This window comes from Carcharhinus amblyrhynchos, chromosome 13 (genome assembly GCF_965287045.1).
Source record: "Carcharhinus amblyrhynchos chromosome 13, sCarAmb.v2.hapA, whole genome shotgun sequence".
In the NCBI taxonomy this organism is placed as follows: domain Eukaryota; kingdom Metazoa; phylum Chordata; class Chondrichthyes; order Carcharhiniformes; family Carcharhinidae; genus Carcharhinus; species Carcharhinus amblyrhynchos.
Window position 1 is genome coordinate 58,366,997 of NC_137336.1, and position 22,648 is coordinate 58,389,644.

General features: G+C 42.0%; 1 protein-coding gene across 3 annotated transcripts in view; it reads left to right on the forward strand.

Moving 5' to 3' along the window:
* The window catches only part of fam53c (family with sequence similarity 53 member C), a 127,176-nt gene that overhangs the window by 30,103 nt on the left and 74,425 nt on the right, over positions 1-22,648 (forward strand). For all 3 annotated transcript variants that reach the window (XM_080201133.1, XM_080201134.1, XM_080201135.1), the window contains 2 exons: positions 7,145-7,400; positions 20,099-20,156. In XM_080201133.1, coding sequence (XP_080057259.1) covers positions 7,323-7,400; positions 20,099-20,156 — 136 coding nt within the window. In that variant the 5' untranslated portion in view covers positions 7,145-7,322. The remainder of the gene's footprint in view (positions 1-7,144; positions 7,401-20,098; positions 20,157-22,648) is intronic.

The window sequence follows — 22,648 nt, forward strand, 5'->3', positions numbered from 1 at the left end:
AATGCACCAGAGTGGTTGATGAAAAGTGCACACTTCATGTATTAGCTGTGAAAAAAGCAGTCGTCAAACTGCAGTTAATTTCATAACTGAAAATGGAAATGCGAACAGCTCAGTGCTTCCATTTGCCTGGCAAGCTGTTTGGAGTGTGGGGTTGTGAACTTGTTAATATCTCCTTAAAACATTGAGTCTTGGCAAAATTAATTTTCAATCATTGTTGATTTACATCTGTGTACGTCCTGTTTTTACTAAGTCCTGAGCAACATCAATCAAAATTGCTCTCTTTTTCTCTTGGTGTTTTTTTAAGGTGAGGATTGTTGACTCTGGTCAATGTATTTGCTATTTTAGGTAGTTAGTGTCAACCTTGTGTATTAGCACGTTAGTTGTAGCACAGTCTGCTGCAGAATAAAGCTATTTTCCACTCTGTCTTTGAAATGTGGATTGGACATAATTTCAGCAGAGTATTCTGTACTTGCAAAGATTTCCATTTCCTACATCAGCCACATTGTGGTAGATGAAAGGCCAGTTTTGGGTCCATTTGCACAAGGGCTAAGTTGGCACTACCTCATCCCTTTTTATGAAGGAGCAACCAGCAGAGCGAGAGAAGACTGTCATTTCGTAGATTACATTTGAACCCAGCACAGAAAGAGACCATTCATCCCTGCTATCTTTGTACTGAAGGAAATATGAATAGATCCTTTTCTATTTCCACAACTCCAGTTCAAGAGTTTATCTACCTTTCATTTTAAAAATTGTAGTGGCCTCTGCATCAGCTACTTCCTGTTGCAAAACTTTACTTGCTCTAACAACTCTTGTTTCTCCTAATTATTTTAATTTGCTTCTCAATTGTCATTGACATTCTAGTTAGAGAAGAACATCCTTCTGCATCAAAACTCTTCATAATAAAATCTTTGTTATAGCTCCTTGACCTCCTATGGAGGGAGGAAGAAAATAACCCTCCACGTCTCAGGTCTGTCATAACTATGGTTTCTCAACCCTAATGTCATCCTTATGTATAGATGTTGCCTTTCCTTCTCAATGCCTAATGACTTCTAATGTCCTTTCTACCCACAACTACATATAGTTCCATTGTGATTCATTGTGTAGTTGATATTTAACATTGCTTCTTTGCTCTTTTATCCCTATTTATAAAGCTGAAAATATTATTGACATTCGTGATTTATTTACCTGAACACTCTGGTCACTAAACCCTCCTTTCATCAAGAGTAATGATGCATTATGCAGTGTCATAATTATATTAACTAGTGATGAGTCTGAATTAATTACACCAGCTCTAGATCATAGCATATATCCCGAACAGATTGCAAGGATCTCAGAAGAAGGACTTGCTTCTGAACCATCGCCCAATTAGCATGTGCCAAATTGGATAGTCCTATGATTAGCCCAGGGCACTGTGCCCTTGTCCTTGTCTTTGGCGATCCGGTAACCCATAAAAGATAATGTCCCTTTGCGGAGAACAGCTTGTGTCCATATATAATCTCTTTTTTTTTAAATCTGACCTCTAACCACAGTTGAGGTGCATTCCCTGTCGAGTACTTGTGCCTGGACTTATGCGTCTCGCTGTCCTCTGCTTAATGTGTTAGTGCCTCTCTCCAATATTTTTTTAAAAGTCCTACTTTATTCAGATTTCTGTCCTACAGTTCCAACAGCACAAATGTTAGATTAAAGCAAAATACTGCAGGTGCTGGAATGTGAAACAATAACAGAATATGCTGGAAAATCTCAGCAAGTCTGACAGCATCTGTGGAGAGAGAATAGAGCCAACATTTTGAGTCTAGTTGATCCTTCGTCAGAGCTGACGAAGGGTCATCCAGACTCAAAACATTGGTTCTATTCTCTCCCCTCAGATGCTATCAGACCTGCTGAGATTTTCTAGCATTTTCCGTTTTTAGCACAAATGTTAGGTTAGCTGCTCCCTGCGGTTTGTGAATGCAGTTTTGCAGCCAGCTCCCAGAGGCTACAACCAGACTCCAGTAACAATTCCTTGTCTCGTGCATGTTTCAGTTCAAATATGGGAACACAAGTGTGCATGACCACCTATTAATTATAGAACGCTACGGTGCGGACAGAGACCCTTCGGCCCGTCAAGTCTGCACTGACCACAATCCCACCCGGGTCCCTACTCCCATATCCCTACGTATTTTACTCACTAATCTCTCTAACCTACGCATCTCAGGACACTAAGGGCAATTTTATCATGGCCAATCAATCTAACCTGCATGTCTTTGGACTGTGGGAGGAAACCGGAGCACTCGGAGGAAACCCACACAGACACGAGGAGAATATGCAAACTCCACACAGACAGTGACTTGAGACAGGAATCGAACCCAGGTCCCTGGAGCTGTGAAGCAGCAGTGCTAACCACTGTGCTACCATGCCACCTGTGTGGATAATGGGATGGTGTTCTGAAAAATGCTTGCCATTTCAACACTAATATTCTAACCTGTTTATCAACTGACCTGAGAGGGTGGTCCATCAAAATAATAGTGCGTGAAGAAAGAATAACCCTAATTGATTACAATATTGTGCCATACAAGTCTGCTATTAGCCCTACAACTACCCTGGATCTGCAACTGATGTCAAGATCAGTAGTAATAAACACCTCCACGAGTAAGGCTGATTCTAGGGCGGTAGCTACTTGTTTCCCTCAAATTGAAATAGTTTATCTCGCTGCATCGTGACCTGACCAATTTACCAAATTTGAATGGATGTTTTTCTTCGATCTCCAAATTTTTTTTTGTGACTCTGTCATTACATATGTCTTTTTAACCAATATTTCTCCAAGTTCTTGTATTTAAGACACATGGGTGAAAGACTATGATAGCATAGAATATAGAGCTTTCCGAGGATTAAAAAATGGAGAGGAGGTAAATCATTGATCCATCATTAGTCTGAAAGTGCGTGTGGAATATGGACCATATGAATGTGTACACACTCAGGATCAACCCACAGGTTAAATGGCCAGCCGTTTCTTGGCTTGTGTCCAAGTTTTAAGCACCTTCACAGTGAAATGCCGAGCAATCCTATGAACAACACCACTCCAGCCTTGCACAATTAATGGGGGGATCATATCTATGCATGTCTGTGAATTCTGAAAATGGAAGTTGTTGTTGGACTCCTGTTGCAGCTTCCAGCGTTTGGGAGCAAGTTGCCCAACAAATACTGAAAAATCTACCTTTTAACATGTAAGAGAAAAAAGCAGTAAAGTTTTATAGATTCCATGATAGTAATATGATGAATTGCCATCATATCCTGAATGCGATTTCAGGAGTTTAAAATCCATTATTAGACTTGTGGCTTATCATTTAAGGAAAATTGTTTAATATCTCAAATGTGAGATGATGCATGGCAATTGCCTCCTGGATTGAGCAACACGTGGTACTAATTGTGTTGTTGCATGATTCTCATTATCCAGTCCATTGAATATCATGGTTCAGAAGCTATTTTGTTTGTGCAAATATACGCTCAGCATTGATGCTAAACTACTTTCTCTTCGATCATGACTGCCAGTAACCTCGCAACGCTGGCATGATGATGATTGAAATGCTGTAGGTGTGCAGTACCCCATTTGCTCGGGGGCAAATGGGTTTTGCGCAATGATTCAAATCTTCACTATGCAGGGTTATGCAAAAGTGTAAAGAGCCTTGTGTAGCCGCACTTGGCGATGTGACTGAGTTAATCTTGTCCTTTCCCTGCTTTGGACAAGCATGCTGCCCAGCTGGTAAAAGAGGCTTTTTTGAGACTAGGGAAAGATCAGCCACAATCTGATTGAATGGCGGGGTAGGCTTGAAGGGCTGAATTTGCCAACTTCTGATCCTATTTTCTATGTTTACTGTTTGAAGCAGGTCTTAGTAAAGTTATGTAATATTTTTATTCACTTCTTGCCTGCTGGTTTATCCATCCTTTAGTGTCTCTTACAAAAGGTGGCATGGTGGCACATTGCTGAGCACTGCTACCTCACAGCGCCAAAGACCTGGATTCAGTTCTAGCCTTGGGTGGAAACTCCATGCAGCCATTCTCCCCACGTTGGCGTATGTTTCCTCTGGTGTCCTCCCACTCTCCGAAAATGTGTAAGGTGGATTCGTCATGCTAAATTGCCCTTCATGTCAGGGAAATTTGTAGGGTAAATAAGTGGGCTTAAGGGGATAGGGCCGAGATGGGACTGTTGTCAGTGCAGGCTCGATGGGCCAATTGACCTCTTTCTGCAGCTGTTTCATACATTTAAAATAAATGAAACATGACATTTTAATTTGGACAAGAAGAGTTAATTGTGGTCCAATTGGTTAGCTGGCCTAGGTTGTAAACATACCATAACCCTTTTCTTCTGGAGAAAACCCCATCTGTCTCGCTTTCCAAAAAAACATGCTGGAGTACGTCAGCCATTACCCTGCTCGTTGGTTCACTCTGCTTCAATTATTCACTTTATTCTTCTTCTAAGTTTTGAGTCCATACCCTCTTGTGGTTATGTCACTCAACTTATTTGACGTGTTTAATTTTTTACATTCAAATTACTAGGAAGGTTTACAGTCACGTTTTCTAACCTCAGATCTGTAGTTTCAGTGAACATTGATTGTCTTTACCATTACCTTGTTGAAGCTCTTGTGTCAGGTACCTTTCAAAGGCCTCATTTTACTGGAGTGCTTGAGCTTTCTCTTGAGGAATGTGGGTAGGTGGGCCACACCTGGGATGACACTTTTCGAACTGTGTTTTGAAATTCCTGATTGATTTCATCGTCACTGCTTTAACTTTTGGGGCTCAAGTTTGAAACCATTTTTTGGTCAAAATTTGATCCGATTTGGCTGAAAGTGTGTACAGGAGAGATGAAAGGAATAATTGAAAAAAAAATTCTGTCTTTACTCATCCAGTTCAGTTCCTCGAGGTGATTTTGTGTTGCTTTTAAGGAAGATTTGGTGATGAAGTAGGTTAAACGCTGCCCTTTCGGTTTTGGGACCTGGGCTCCAATCCAAATCTATCTGACAGGCATGAGTTCTAATGTGAAATGTATTTGAGCATCCTGAATAGAGCTCATGATAGATATGGGCCGAGAGCACAAAACCCAACCTTTATTGGCAAATCTGCTTTGGGTCATGGGAAAGTCGATCTGGAAATTGGAACAATGTCACACTTGATGCAGAGAGGGTATGCCCTTATTGGGATTGGAGAGGACTTTAAGGCAGAGTGCCAGACACTTTGGTCTTCATCTAACCATAATATTGCTGCTGTGGAAAGCTAAATGCTGACACGTGACGCAACAAATGAGGATTTGTTCCATTCTTCAGCACTAATATCCTTGATCGGAATACAAAAGATGCGTTTTTAAGAAACTGGTGGCATTGATAAACGAGTGCAGTCGGCCAAATTGTGACCAAGATGAAGTCCATCTTTCACAGCTTATCAGTGAGCGCTTTGCTTTCAGAGCAAGCTCAGGATTGCTCTCAAGACTCCTATGATGGATGTATCAATGGAACCAACTCCCGAGTTCTAAGCATCTATACAAAATCAAGGGAAATGCATTTCAGGAATAAAGTAGGCACATACATTATAAACTCAGGTCAGTTGGAGGCGTTTGCATTGAAGCTGTGCTTATAGTTGAGTAAGTTAACTTCTAGCAAATTTTTAGAACACGATCCATATAAGCAAATAAAATGTAAATACAACCTATTTGAATAAAACTGGCTGAAAATTTAACTTGATTATTCAACTGTCACTTGAGATTTGAAAGAACTATCCCTCCAGTAATGATTATTTTGAATTCGTACTAATTTGTTCTCTGTTTTACAAGTGCACAGTAGTATTCATCCAGTATTTGTGGAAGAACAGTGTGGTTTTCACGTGAACCTGTGTTACAACACCTGGTTCTACTGTGGTTGGTGTTCCTTTGTCAAGAAGACAGAAAGCCGCTGTAGCTACACATCTTGATTAAGCTTGACATTCAATGGCACTCTGTTCCTTAGATGCAAATATTATAAATTGGTGTTTGAGGGAGGGCATAGCCAAGGGGAACTTGACCAGTTGCGTATACTACACTGTCTACTGTTTGTTCTTGAAATCTTGGTGAGATTTACTGCCCATTCCTGCAGAACTGATATGGTTTGTTGGATCATGTCAGAGGGCATTAAGAGTCATCCACGTTATGTAGACTAATCATGTGCAAGCCAGGCTGAATTTGTTCTTTTTTCTCTGAAGGACATTACTGGACCAGTTGCTTATTTTGCAAGTTTTTTTGTCTCTCTGGCACTAGATACAGAAGCAAATGACCAGATTTTATAATTAAACCATTGTGGCATTTCTGCACTTTTGTATCCATTGAACCTTTTTGATGGTGCGTTTTCTTTTGAGGATAGGGAGTCTTGAAGCAGCTTCTTGCCTGTTTGAAATGCTGAACTCCATTTAAAGTAATGAACTACTTCAGTGTTCCCTGAACCCTTTCCTGATGTCAACAGTAGTTCAGTGATAGCAGAGCTAGTGAGTTAGCAGACCTTGGGTTCCAGCCCTACTTTTACTTGGACATATAATCTAGATTGACAATAGTGTGCTGTTGGAAGTGTTGTCTTTCAGATTAATCCAAATCTCTTTATGCCCCCTCATGAGATATAAAGGATCCTAGGACTCTATTTGAAGAAGGACAAGAGAATTGTGGTGTTTTGGCCAATATCTATCTCTCAACCAGATTATCTGATCTCACAACATTTCTATTTGTCACCATCCCATCTGATGTAGTGTCTAATAATTCTGTTTGATTTCTTCAAGTCTTTCTGTGCTTCTGGCATCAGAGTGGATATTGTGAGAACTAAAGTAGCTTGACTGGCACATTTCCCTGTGTGTAGCAGTGATGGTTATTTAATATAAAATATGATAATATTCTATACAAATGGAAGCTTTTTGCTCAAAGCAAAGTAACTGATGCCATTGGAGTGGCTGGAATCTCAATGGCAGGACTCTGAAGGCACAATGTTAACAATTCTGTAACGTGAAGGCTGTTTAGAAAGAACCATTGATTTGATGTCTTTCTAAGCTCCTATCACTAAAAGACGTGAAGAGACTTCTGAGCTAATTGGTGGCTCTTTGAATGTTGATTAAATTATGTTTTAAAAATTGATGCGAAGTTGTGCTCTCTTTTACACAGGGCAATTAGAAGAATGGATTAAGAAAGTACTACTGTGTCTTACATCATACTATTAAGATGACTACCTCCCAATGAACCCACTGGAACAAGGAACATGGCAGAGTGAAGGGGCGAGTGTTGCAGAGGGAAGAGCTCGATCGCTTTTTCACAGCACACGCGGAAAGGCAGGAAGGTTACCATGGTAACTGTCATCACAGAGCAGCTGCAGAAACAGAGTTTGGATGACCTGGCTTGCAAGGCCTTCAATATTAACCTGGTAAGAGAATCATACACAGCAGTTTCAAACTTTTTTTTGCCAATATAGTGTGTCTGGCTTTTTATTCCCCATTGGGGTTGCTTTCATCTGTAGTCAGACCTATCTGTTTTGCGAATCTTGGATCTCACCTTCACAGAAATCACTTGGACCATTGAACACAGCCAGTTGGTGCTAATGGTGCTCAACAGATGCTTGCCCGTTTAAAATGGAAAACATTGATTTTTGAATTTACATGCAACACAAAAGTTGCTAGAACGGAATCTGTGGACCGCTCTGTAATTGTCTGTTCTGGAGAGCAGTGAAAGATCAGTTTCTCCAAAGTGATCCCATTAGGAAGTCCCTGTGCAACATTCTGCAATTAGACAAATAAGCAAGCAATCTGTTCACATTTGCCAACTCCCATTGTCCATGCCCTTATTAAGGGCCTCTGAAGCTTGATCTGTTAGGTTGGTGATTAATGGAATTACTTTATCTGCCATTTTGCTTTCTGAACTCCTCACTGCACGCATGCCATCCTGTCATCTTATTCTCTAGTATTTGCATACTCTATGCACATTGCAAGTGGTTTTTCACATACATGCGTTCTTCTGTGTGCTGTGGTCTCTAGATAATGAGTCATCTTCTTTCTGGTAATCTTTAATTCTGAAGTAATGAAATTGGAAGGCTTGAATTGTTTTCATATCGAGCAGTTATTCTGACTACTTACTCTCTGTTTAGAAAAGCTGGTATGTAGTTGACTGTGTATGGCAGTGGTTTAAGACATTTCCTCTGCTTTTGATATTTTTGGCACGCCCTATCACAATATTGATGCTTAAAACTACTCCCGGGGACTCTTGTCCTAACTTCTGTAGTGATGACTGTCCACAAGTGAAGAGTGCCATTGTTGCAGAATGCATGTTCAAATTCATATAAGCATCATAAATCAGATGAGGAAGTCTGTAATTAAATTTAGAATTCTGATTGGCTCCCTAGGTTCCCATCATAGCCCCTCTTTAAAACTGGCCTCGTTAAATCTTTCTTTCTTTCCTTCCTTCCATTAATATCTTTCCTTCCTTCCATTAATAAGCTCTTCAATGATGGCAACAGTTTAACTTCTCACTGAGGCTGGGGTGCTTAGTGAAGGCCTTTATCTGAGGGAAAAAACTTGGCCTGGACTGCAAAGTCCCATATGTAATTTATTCTCCATGTGGTAAGTGTGTGTTAGTTTAAATATCATGATTCTACATTAGGCTTATGCTGTTTGTTTTTTTTTGAGCTTAATTGTATGTTTGTGGAGGTGAGATTCAGCGAGTGAGACACTTTTCCACATTTTGTAGCAATGTGCGCTAGCTGAAGGTAATGCTGCCCTTGAACTGTTTCAGTGTGAATTAATTTTGTATTGTAATGTTGATCAGTGTTCAGTTGTAACTAGTTATATTATGTAGATTTGCACCAACTAACTCAAAATTGGTTTGACACCAACTTGTTGTCACTTATGACCAGAACTTTACTCCAAGTGAACAAATCCATTTCTCTTTTTATTAGATCTTACTGAGTCAGGTTTACTGCCAGTTTGGGGATTGTATGTTGCGATTCCTTTCATTCTTGAAGGGATATAAAATCACCTTATTGATGATGTGAAAAAGGGCAAGGAATCTCTACCTGGTGACTGACATAATAACACGCTGCTATAGTCAAATTTTCATCCTAAAAATAGTAGATCAGTGTAGAGTAAAATTTAGCACTGGAGACTTCGATCCTATCTCTTGCCTGTATTTGAGGCTGGGGATGCCTTGTTGCCTCTTCCTTGACAGATTTAAAGATTGAATTTCTTTGGAAGATCAGTAAGATGTTCAGGCTGTACTGCTATTGTTATTTGATCTTGTATTGACTGGATCCACCAATTGCATGATTGCTGAAAATCAGTTATTTCAAAAAAAATCATTAACTGAGCTCCTCCATTCTCTTAACTAGGGATGGATGGTAGCAAGTGTCCTGGCTCTCTTTTTGATCTGGCTGGTGGAGAAGTAGACTATGATGTCCAACAGCTTTAGACTCTTTTTACTAACCCTTTGACTGCAGAAGGTGGAGACTGCATAATAACAAATAACATCATTGCCTGCTACCCCCAGGCCTGAAGAAGCTAGATCAAAGGTGCTCACCATACAGTCTCCTCTTACTGCTTCATCTTCACCTGCTGTAAAATAAGGTATCTTAGCAACTTGTATATGACTTAATCTTACCTTGGTGTCTTTGAAAGGCTCGTGGCACTTAGTGTATATGCAAACGACAGTAATATTCAGTTCAGAGTCGCAAGGAGGTACTATTGTTATACCTGTAAGTAATGCAGCCGTAAAAATGGCATGAGATCAGCCTACTGGAGTACCACTAAATCAAAGAAAATGCCAGTGGCATTGTTGCATTTCCAACTATGGGACATGTGTATCATTGACTGGCATGGGCAAGAATAGATAGTCATGTATCCACAGTAATTTCTGCTTTATTATCTGCTTACATATTTTGAGGTTGTTGTGGTGCACAGGGCAACCAAAGAATTAAATGCTCTTGATTAGTTTCTATCAGTAAATAAACCTTCATTGGTTGGGAAATGACAAAGTGACCAATCAGCATCTTGATGTTGGACTTTGGGACATCAGAACCAGTGGGCTTTTAACCGTACTTTACTTTTTAAACAATAATGTTATAAATATGTTGATTTCCTATCCAGTATGCAGTTAAGATCTCTGCGTAAATGGCAATGCTGATTATGGTTTCCTTCTCTTCCACTGTCACTACTTTTTTCTTTAAAAATGCAAAACAAAACCTGATATTTTGGCTGAGTTCATCCGATAATTACCTTCAAAACTGAATTCCAAGATGCAATTTAACACATCTAAACTAAAAATGCACGTTGTCTTGCAACTGAGCAGTACTGTGAAATAAAGATTCTTGTCCCTCATTTCCCATGTCACATGGAATGATTCTTCCCTTTGTGAGAAGAAATTGAAGTCCATTTCGTTGATCTTAATTCATTTAGCCTGTTAAATATGAATTTTTTTTTCCTACTGAAGATGGGAATAGTTGTGGACCCTCTTCCTCATGTTAGTTGTTTAATCGTTCACCATTCATGACTGGATGAAGCAGGCTGCAAAACTGTGATCTGATCTGTTGGTTGAGGGATTACTTGGCTGTGTCTGTAGTCTGCTGCTTTTGCTGCTGTGTAGCACATGTGTAGTCCTGGTTGTAGCTTTGGAGGGGCTGATTGTGGACAAGTCCCCAGGACCAGATGGAATGCATCCGAGGGTTCTGAAAGAAATGGCGGAGGTGATAGTGGATGCCTTGGTGGTTATTTTCCAGACGTCGCTGGATTCCGGGGAAGTGCCGGATGATTGGAAAACGGCTAATGTTACGCCGTTGTTTAAGAAGGGTGCCAGGCAAAAGGCGGGGAATTATAGGCCGGTTAGTTTAACGTCTGTGGTAGGTAAAATGTTAGAATCTGTCATTAAGGAGGAAATTGCGAGGCATCTTGAAGGGAATTGCTTGATAGAGCAGACGCAGCACGGTTTCATTAAAGGGAAGTCGTGTCTGACAAATTTACTGGAGTTCTATGAGGATGTGTCTAGAGCAGTGGATAGAGGAGAGCCGGTGGATGTGGTCTTTCTAGATTTTCAGAAGGCGTTTGACAAAGTACCTCACAAGAGGTTATTGCAGAAGGTCGAGGGACATGGAGTTGGGGGTAGGGTGTTAGCGTGGATAGAGGATTGGTTGTCAAATAGGAGACGCAGCTATTTACCATTTATATAGATGATCTGGAGGAGGGAACCGAGTGTAGGGTGTCGAAATTTGCTGATGACACCAAGATTGGGGGAAAGGCAAATTGTGTGGAGGGTGTGGAGAGTCTGCAGAAGGATCTAGATAGGCTGGGCGAATGGGCCAGGAAATGGCAAATGGAATTTAATGTTGGCAAGTGTGAGGTGGTCCACTTTGGTAGGAAGAATGGTAGGAAGGACTATTACTTACGTGGCGAAAAACTGCAGCAGGCGACGGTGCAGAGGGACCTCGGGGTCCTTGTGCATGAGTCGCAAAAACCCAGCCTGCAGGTGCAGCAGGTGGTCAGGAAGGCGAATGGGATGCTGGCCTTCATAGCGAGGGGGATTGAATATAAAAGTAGGGAGGTCTTGCTGCAGCTGTATAGGGCATTGGTGAGGCCGCAGCTGGAGTACTGTGTGCAGTTTTGGGCGCCGCACCTGCGCAAGGATATTTTGGCCTTGGAGGGAGTGCAGAGGAGGTTTACTAGGCTGATACCAGAGTTGAGGGGGTTGAGCTATGAGGAGAGGCTGAATAAACTAGGCTTGTACTCGTTAGAGTTTAGAAGAATGAGGGGAGATCTCATTGAGACGTATAAGATGATGAATGGGATGGATAGGATAGAGGTGGAAAGACTCTTCCCGCTCAAAAAAGACAGTAGGACTAGGGGGCACAGCCTCAAGATAAAGGGGGGGCGGTTCAGAACGGAGTTGAGGAGGAACTTCTTCACTCAAAGGGTGGTGAATCTCTGGAATTCTCTGCCCGTTGAAGTGGTGGAGGCTGCCTCGCTAAATATTTTTAAGAAGCGGGTTGATGGGTTTTTGATAAGAGAGGGGATTAAGGGTTATGGGGAGAGGGCGGGAAAGTGGAACTGAGCCACGACAGATCAGCCATGATCTTATTGAATGGCGGGGCAGGCTCGAAGGGCCAGATGGCCTACTCCTGCTCCTATTTCTTATGTTCTTATGTTCTTATGAGACAGAGAGTGGGGGTCAACGGGTGCTATTCGGATTGGCGGATGGTGACTAGTGGAGTGCCCCAGGGGTCGGTGCTGGGGCCTCAGCTTTTTACCATTTATATAGATGATCTGGAGGAGGGAACCGAGTGTAGGGTGTCGAAATTTGCTGATGACACCAAGATTGGGGGAACGGCAAATTGTGCGGAGGGTGTGGAGAGTCTGCAGAAGGATCTAGATAGGCTGGGCGAATGGGCCAGGAAATGGCAAATGGAATTTAATGTTGGCAAGTGTGAGGTGGTCCACTTTGGTAGGAATAATGGTAGGAAGGATTATTACTTATGTGGCGAAAAACTGCAGCAGGCGACGGTGCAGAGGGACCTCGGGGTCCTTGTGCATGAGTCGCAAAAACCCAACTTGCAGGTGCAGCAGGTGGTCAGGAAGGCGAATGGGTTGCTGGCCTTCATAGCGAGGGGGATTGAATATAAAAGTAGGGAGGTCTTGCTGCAGCTGTATAGGGCATTGGTGAGGCCGCAGCTGGAGAACTGTGTGCAGTTTTGGGCGCCGCACCTGCGCAAAGATATTTTGGCCTTGGAGGGCGTGCAGAGGAGGTTTACTAGGCTGATACCGGAGTTGAGGGGGTTGAGCTATGAGGAGAGGCTGAATAAACTAGGCTTGTACTCGTTAGAGTTCAGAAGAATGAGGGGAGATCTCATTGAGACGTATAAGATGATGAATGGGATGGATAGGATAGAGGTTGAGAGACTCTTCCCGCTCAAAAAAGACAGTAGGACTAGGGGGCACAGCCTCAAGATAAAGGGGGGAGCGGTTTAGAACGGAGTTGAGGAGGAACTTCTTCACTCAAAGGGTGGTGAATCTCTGGAATTCTCTGCCCGTTGAAGTGGTGGAGGCTGCCTCGCTAAATATTTTTAAGACGCGGGTTGATGGGTTTTTGATAAGAGAGGGGATTAAGGGTTATGGGGAGAGGGTGGGAAAGTGGAACTGAGCCACGACAGATCAGCCATGATCTTATTGAATGGCGGGGCAGGCTCGAAGGGCTAGATGGCCTACTCCTGCTCCTATTTCTTATGTTCTTATGTTCTTTAACAGGTTGGCACCTTATGTTTTGGTATGTTTGTGCTGCTCTCGGTTTGCTTTCCACAAACTCCTCAATAAACCAGGGTTGATCACCTGATGTGATGGTAGAGAGAGATATGCGAGGCCATGAGGTTACAGGTTTTGATTGAATACAATTCTGCTGCTGTTAGATGGCTCATGCCACCTCATGGATGCCCAGGTTTGAGCTGCTAGATCTATTCTCAATCTATTCCATATAGCACAGTGGTCTTCTATGAGGGTGCCTTCACTATGAAGATAGGATTCTCTCACCACAAAACATGTCGTTCTCTCATTGGCGCTTTCACTAGCTGCAGGCCAGTCTGGCAGAATCATCTATATCACTTGGTTAGATAGGTCAGTAGGGGCGCTGGGAAGACTTCAAAAGTTGTTGAACACTTCCTGCATATTGACAGCTCTCTTTCTCAAAAGGTCACCGTCAAGGAGGAGATTTGAAACAGAGTCAGTTGTACCACCGCAGTTTTCAAAAAATTGCAGGCCTCCATAAGAGGGCAAAGGCTTTAGTCTACAATATTATTTTGTTACTGCCCTTCTCTTATGACAGTGAGGCTAGGGGTATCTCCGGTTGGAGAATTTTTCCACCACCAGTGTCTTCGTCGGATACTCATAGTCGAATGGAAAGACAGGCAAACAAACTCCAACTTCACAGAAATCTATTCCTCTAACATAGCAACCATGATCATATGAAGTCAGCTCTGCCAATCTGGACATTGAATCTGCATGCCAAATAATTGGCTTTCAAAGTAGATCTTTCACATTTTTTTAAGGATGGCATCTGATCTCCAGAAGAACAGGTAATTGCCTTTAATGGCATGCTGAAGGCCTCATTGGAAAGGGAACAACTTGACATCAGGGTTTGATGGGAAAGTGATGCAAACTGAAAGCAGCTTGTCCAATAAGTCACAAGACAGAAATGTGGCATCAGGAAAGCTTTTGAGTCACCTGAGAAGAAAAATCATAAAGCCTAGCTGACATCCACCTTGTTTAGAGGGACTGACGTTGACGGTGAGTAGTGTTACCAGTCAGTCAGTAATGAACATTGAAGTTCCCCACACAGGAAAGTAGAAATGGTTCAGAGCTTGTAAATGTCCAGTTCACCAGCAACCTGTCCTAGTCCCTCCATGCTGATGTCATTGTTAAGAAAGTCCACCAACGCCTCTACTTTCTCAGGAGGCTAAGGAAATTTGGCATGTGTGCTACGACTCTCACCATCTTTTACAGGTGCACCACTGAAAGCATTCTTTCTGGTAGTCTCACAGCTTGGGATGGCTCCTGCTCTGCCCAAGACTGCAAGAAACTACAAAGGGTCCTGAATGTAGCTTAGTTTATGGCGCAAACCAGTCTCCCATCCATTGACTACACTTCCTGTTGTGTTGGAAAAGCAGCCAGCATAATCAGGGACCCCTCGCACTCCAGACATCGTCTCTTCCATCTGCTTCCCTGCTGCCATCAACTTTTGAATGTACCTACCTTGTAGTAAATTGATCTTTCCCTACACTCTAACTATGACTGCGACACTACATTCTGCACCTTCCTGTTCTTCTCTATGTATGGTATCCTTTGTCTGTAAAGTGCACAAGAAACATTACTTTCACTATATACCAATACATGTGACAATAAATCAAATGAGTATATACTATGCCCTTGTTACTTTTTGCTTTATTTAACTTGTGCTCAACATGGTGGAGCACTGACTAAGTCAGTTGAAGGGTGGCTGGTGATAATCAGGGTTTCCCTGCCCATAAGACTTCATAGAGTCTGGAGTGTTGAGGCCTTACAGGACCCCTCCACCTTGCCATTACTGTATATTGCTGTGTACCACTGTATTGTCACCTCTGGTTTGTCAATCCTGGTGGTGGGACAGGGAATTTGAAGGGATAGTGATGAACTCAAGAGATTGACTGACGGCAAGGTATGATATTGTTAGATCTGGCCATGTCAGGCAGTTACTTGACTTGTCGGTGTGCAAACTCTCCCAGTTTTGCCACAAGTCCCCAGATATTAATGAAAGTGACTTCACAGAATGGATTGGGCAGTGTGTACTTTTGTTGCTTTTTGTGCCTAATTGATGCCATTTGTCTTTTTAGTTTTGTTGTTTGACTTTTCTGTAGCAGTTTGACATAACTGAGTGGCTTGCTAGACCATCAGAGGTCAGTTATTCCTGCACCCTGTGAAATTCCAGGACCCTTGCCACCAAACTATTAAGACGTCCTGATTGATCTGATAATTTATCTGGCTTGTTCAGATGTCTGTACGGTCAACACCCGTGAACCAAGAAGACTCACTGTAGGCTGTCTGAGGACAAATATCTGTGCCCTTTTTGGGTTGTATGGTTATGTACCAGTGATTAATCCTACTATTGTGATCTTCTAATGTGCAAATAAGGCAGGCAGGTGAAAGAAGAGTTTTAGTATACACGAGTTAAGGCACTGTTTGGAATTTTATTCTCTGCAAGGAGGCTATGATTGGTTGTAAGGCCATCGGCACTGACTCATGCTACATCTTGCTCATGTCAGAAGCAATTTTCAGGTGCTCCTGCAGTTGTCTGTGCCAAATCAATTTGCAATCACACTTTTTGATCGTTGATCAGAATACTTTCACCCCAAATAGTACTGCTACTTGCTAAATTTACCTTGGCTTTAGAGCATTTCCAAATAGAATGGCTGAACTTGATTTCCTATATCCAGAACGAGATGGATAAATCCAGTGAGGTCAATAAATCTATCCAAGGCTGGTTAGCTAGTAATGTGTATATACACATTTGCTTGCATGGATTGGACAAATGCTGGCTTGCCATAGATTAGGCATGAAGGGATCTTTGAGCGAGAGTTCATCAGTACAAATTACTTGTAAAGTGAGAGCAGGTTACACCTCATTCCTCCAAAGCTATCTGTTGTTTCTGACAGTGATCCCTAAGCTCAAGAGTCCTTTAACAGTTCTGCTGCACCCAACCTAATTCTCTGTTAACCACTGGATTATACTCATTTGAGGGCAGTGTAAATACTTCCATGAGGGGCATTTGGATGTGTCTACAAACCATTCAGAAAATAAGCACCTTGTAATGAGCCTGGATTTAAACTCCCTACTGCCATTCCTGCTTTTTTTTTGTCTATAGTTTTCACTGGAAGTTCCTGTCACTGAGTTCCTCTTATGCTGAGTAATATTTGAGGAAAAGCTGCACCTTTCTTTAGATTACATGCTGGATAACCTCACAGAACAACATTACATGACCAATTGAATCAAATGTAACAATTGTCATGATAGAATCAGTAAGTTTGACACTCCTGCTGATTCCTGCACAAGAGACACTTGAGGTGTGAAGCAGAATCTGCTCATTTTCTTGTCCTGGTTGAAAAAGAAATTGACATGACATCATTGGAGAAGTTGAAATATCTGATCAGTTGCCAGAGAAGGTTTGTTAAACTAATGTCAGATTGGAAGCTACCGTTTGGATCTTGCATAGACACAACTAGATTGTTTTGTTGCACGATTCTTAATGAGGTAATCCTTATTGAACAGTCATTCTGGATCCATATCTCCAGAATGAACAGGATCCATCAAAGACTGGAGTGGATTGCATATTTTAACATTGATAGGTGTAGAAAGTACACCAAGGGAAATAAATCCACAGTGCTCCAAGCAGGATAAGTTCAATCTGTTGACTTAGCAATAAAGATGTCACGATGCAATGAAAGGATGCTGGTGGTTTTGACACTGCACAGCTCCAAGCAGCGGCTAAACAGAAGTCAATGTATTTGATTCCAGTTATTGACTCTGATCAAAACTGAATTGAATGATACTGCTGCAGCAGGGTGCAGCAATCCAAATCATGAATTTTACAGTGCAACTTCTGGCTTTTAGACTAGTTATGAACAATTGCTACAACTATGGATGGTTATTAAAAGAAAAATCCCCCTTAAATCGCCCCCCTTCTCTGACTTGGTCCTTTTGCTTAGTCAATAGACTATACCAAAGCAAACCTAAAGATGCTGGAAATCTAAAAGAAAAAGACTGCATCTATGGCAGGAGAAGCAGAATGGTTTCAGTCAGTACCTTTCATCAGAATTATGCCAAAGGCCTGCTCCTTTTTTGAGTTGCTGCCAGGTTCCCAGGCATTATGTGCTAAATTGTCCCATTGCCCTTTGTAGACATTCACAGGACCCTACATTATTGCATCCTCACGTAGAACAATATAGGATGTCTCTGCGGTTATTAGTTTCTTATGGTTGAAGGAGTTTGGGCAGAGCAACAGATAACTAATTGACTGGTTGAATAAGTTCTACACTGCTACTACCTTTCAGGAGACAAGCCCAAATGGGCAGGCTAGGAATTCGATGAATTCCATGGCTGCTGTTTGGCCATTCATCAGGCAGGTTCCATTTGACCAGTTATGCTGCCAGATTAGAACTGGACATACAATGCAGCATTGACTTGTTACCAATGTGTGCAAGAACTTTGGCCTTGCAGTCAGCATGATATACCAGCATGACATACTCTAAATGAGCTCCACCTTGAGCTCAAGGTTTCAGTCCATGACCCAGAACCTGTCAATAGTGGATAAGTTCACTTATCTCAGCACCAAGCTCTCCTGAACTATCTTTATCAATGACAAAACACATGTAAGGATTGCTAAATTGTGTCCTTTGGCAGACTTCGAACATCATTTTGGGAATGAAGAGGACTAAGTCTGCCTCCTAAACTGAAAGTCCCTAGAACAATAACCCTGCTCATTTTCCTCTATAAGCGAGACTTTGTGTATTGTGTACCAGCATCATGTCAAGAAGTTCAATCGTTTTTGCTTGAGTTGCCTTCAGAACTTTCTGAAGATCTGATGGAAGGACAAAATACATGACACTTCAGGTGCTCTCGTGCCAAATATGAGTTGAACTGAAAGCCTGACAGTCACTTACCAAAACACATCTTCTATGGAGAATTTGAGTGTGGGGTGTGTGCACATGGCAGTCAAAGGAAGTGCTACAAGGACACTCTGAATGCTTTGCTTCACAGTTGATATCAACCCCAATTCCTGGGAGAAGTTCATCTAGGATCGCTGCGCCTGGCAAAAGCAAATAAAAATGATTGCGGCTTCCTCATCAGTGCGAGCACATTTCCATGGTAAAACAAAACATAACAAGAAACAATCCTAAGCCAGAAATTCATCCGAAACTTAGTCATGTGTGGTATCCTGTCCTATTTGCAGTGCAACTTTTGGGACGTAGGTCAGCAGTAGCAATTACCTTCGTATTCTCTGGAACCCTACTAAACTGCCTGGATGATGGACGTGGCCATTTTGGCTTTGATAATCCCAGAATCCTAAGCAATTGTGCTCTCACGTAGAGAAATGGTGGAAGTCTTGGCATTTATTCGTTGCACGGAGCCAGAACAAAAATGCTGATGACTAATTGGTGGGTAAATGCATTCTGCGTAGCTATTGCCTTGAAGGACAAGAAGCCCAGATTAAAGGGCATTCTATGAATTCTATGGCTGCGTCCTGGACATTCCTCTTTCGGGTTACATTTGACCAGTAAACCTGCAAGGACTGGTAACTTGTGATTGCATTCGTGTGGCTGGTGATTTGTTAGCTAACAATCAGAAAGTGAACTATGAACATTGTTGAATTGTTGTAAAATACCAACTTGTTCATTAATGTTCTTCAGGGCAGGAAAGCTAACAGCTCCTACATAGCCTCCATATGATTTTAGTTGCACACTGCTGGACTAATGGACAACTAATGATGCTCAATAAATTCTGGTTTGGCAGCATCAGCCTCATTTCAAAGTCTGTGTTCAGTTTAATGGGGAGCCCATAACATGTACTACCTTGGGATTATGAGGAATGCCTGCTCCAGTTGCTTTCATTATACAAATAACATGTACCCTCCATACATTGCAGTTCTGCACCTAAACCCCCTGCAAGGATTTAAATAGGGTTTTTTTTAGGAACGAGGAGGGGTCAGAGGGGTTTACGTAAAGTAATTAGTTTCAGTTCAAAATACAAGGATGCGATGATGTGTTTCTTTTCCTTAGGACACAGTGGGAGTAGGAAACCACATGCACCCTCTATGCACGTCCTGACTCTCTTTACCTGTGTCCTCAGCACCTATTTTTCCCAAAACCCGTCTAGGCTACTTCTATGTTTTGGAGAGAGTGCCTATTATTTACCTCCTCTCTATAGTCCCAGCATGATCTTCTCTTTCAGATAATGATCCAATTCCCTTTCAAATGCCTTGCTTGGACTTGCTTCCACAGTCTCTCAGGCAGTGCACTCCAGATTCTCACCACTCGTTGTGTGAAAGCTTTTCTTCCTGTTGCAATTGTTTCTTTTACCATTGACCTCAAATCTGTGCCGCCGCTGGGAATCGTTTTTCCTTATCTACTTTTAGACTCCTCATAATTTAGATTGCCTCTCCAACTTTCCTCTCAATCTTCTCTTTTCCAAGCAAAACAATCCCAATTTCTCCAACCTATTTGAGAAGTTCCTCATATCTGGAACATTATTGTAAATCTTTCCTGCGCTTTAATAGCTTTACATCCTTCCCAAAATGCGGTGTCCGGAACTGGATACAACACTCCATTTGAGGCCTAACTAGTGTCTTAGACAAGTATAATGCAACTTACTTCCTTTGTGCTCTATGACCTATTAAAAAAGCCCGGGTTACTGTATGCTTTATTAGTCACTCTCTTACATGTCCTGTCACCTTAAATTGTTCTGCACAAATACACCTCTTTTAGAATTATACCCTTTATTTTGTATTGATTTATACTTATTTTATGTTGTAACAGATACTGAGATCTATCTCCCTTCATCTTTGATCTTTCAGCCCCTGCCTGAGAATACAAACAAAGGTGGTTGCTGGAATCCGTACCGGTTCGTACCAGGTAGGTGCATTAATTCGACTCTCTGCTACAGTACCTGGCCTGTATTTGTAGAGTTGCATGAAAAGATTGTTCTTCAGTGCTTCCTTGCAGAGCTGAACAGGCAAATTACTTAAGGGAGGATGCTGTTTAACCTGGGGAGCAGAGCAGGTGACTATTGCATTGTGACCACAGGTGCATGTAATTCTTTTAAATTTTCACCAGTTTTGTTTGTCCTAATCAGTCTATGACTCACTGTGGAGTACAGTTTCAAAGTCTGGGTGGCTGGCTGAGACCTGTGGGTGTAGTGCAAAGCAGCACTAATATTAGAAATGAATAGGGAAAACGTGATTAGCTGATACCAAGCTTCAATCTTAAAAGCTTAGTAGCTGTAAGACAAAGCAAAGAGAAGAAGCCAGGGACTTCCATGGTTTTGAAGTACTCGGAAAAGTACTTGGCCATGCATGTCTTGCAGGAGCTTGAGCATTTACAGATGTCCACTCTTCAACTAGCATCATACACCCATCTATCAGTTTAGCAATGGGACCAAGAAGAGGCATACTGGGTGGTGGACAAGAGGGAGAAAATTGAGATCTTTGTTCCAATTTGGCACAGGCTAGTTTTGTCCAGTACTGTGGAAAATTCTTCTCCCATTCTGAACCACCTCATCCCCAACAACGTGGAAAAAATGTTTGTAGAATTGGGTCCCAGGTTTCAATTCCAGCTTTGCTTGAAAATTTGAATAGGACGTTTTTGTTAATGTTTTGCCTCTTCATGGAAGACCAATAGACGATGTTGCCTCGTTTGCTTGGGAAGAATGTCTTAATTTCCTTTTTGATTGCAGAATTTATACAGGAATTGAAGTCAGATTTGATTTTACATTTGTTGGTGCGAATTTTTGGTTCTGGTGCAGGAGGTATCATAGAATTCCTGCAGTGCAGAAGGACGCCTTTTCGGCCCCAACAAACCGACACTGACCCTCTTGACAAAATATCCTCTGCCCTGTCCCCATAACTCTTCACACTTACCATGGCTAATTCAGCTATCCTATACATCATTGGACACTAAGGGGCAATTTAGTATGGCCAATCCACCTAACCTGCATATTTTTAGACTGTGGGAGACAACCTGGAGCAGCTAAAGGAAACCTACACAAATGGGGAGAAATGTGCAAGCTCCATACTGTGAGTCTTCCGAGGCTGGAATTGAACCCAGGTCCCTAGTGCTGTGAGGCAGCTGTGCTACCCATTATGTCGTGGGTGTGGCTGTACCTGGCTAGGCCAGCAGTTATTGCCAATTCCTAACTGAAGCTGGTGGTGAGCTGCCTTCTTAAACCACTGCAGTCCAAATGATATATGAACACCCACAAAGCTTGTTAAGTGAGTTCCAGAATTATGATTAGATGACGGTGAAGGAATGGTGATATAATTCAAGTCAGGCTGGTGTGTGGCTTGGAGAGGAACTTGCAGTAATGTTTATTGTGTTAGATGGAGTGCTAATCAAATTAGCTGCTTTGTCCTGGATGGGCTTCTTGAGTTTTGAAACTGCACCCATCCAGGTAAATAGAGTATTTCATCGTCCTCCTGACTTGTACCTTGTAGATGGTGGATGGACTGTGGGGAGTCAGGATGTCGTCACACAGTGGTTCCCAACCATGAAGACTCTCGAGGTGTGCCATGAAGAAAAGTTCAAAATTCATGTAATTAAACTAAAACTAACCTTCATCTTCAGCTCTGTGGTTGGCATCTTCAAGTCCAGATGAATCTTGGGGCCCACCACGCATGAGGTGACTGGGAAAGAGCCGCTCATGCATGGTTTAGATTTTTTATGTTGGTCAGGCCCATGCGCTTGACCAGTGGGACTGAAGCTGAACAGAAAAGGTCCCATGAATCTACCTGCACAAAAAGGGTGCAAAAACCATGTGAGAAGTGAGAGATACAGGGAGAAGTTAAAACAAAAAGGTAAGAGGACTGGGAGAAGTTAAAAACCAAGTTGCCAGTAAGTGAAGAAAACAGAAAATAGGAGGTGTGCATCAATTTTCTTTATAGTGTAGAGGTGTGCCGTGAAATATAAAAGGTTGGGAAGCACTGTCTAAACATGTTAGTTATTTTGTGCTATGGCAATGTTTTAAAATTATTTTATCATGAACATTTACCTTTGTATCTTGTACATGTAGGGATATAATGAAGGATGCAGGCCTTTTGCCATCCTGTATGGGAATAGTATTGTCTGCATACATGCACTGACCTCTGAATTTGATCTAATGGCAATCAAATAGCTGATCTTGGCTTAGGTGAATAATTTCGTGATCTTGCTATAATCTTCTACCTTCGTAGATGATTGTTATGTAATGACTTTTACATCCATTAATCATTTTGGTTTTTTTAATGCTTTAAAGCTGCTCCTAAGAGAAACCGTAGGAGCAGGCATCTTGTGTGGAATTCCTCAGGCAGTCATGTATTAAATCGCAGTAGAGTAGTAGGAGGCTGTTGGAACTTGCTGTCCATGCACCGAGT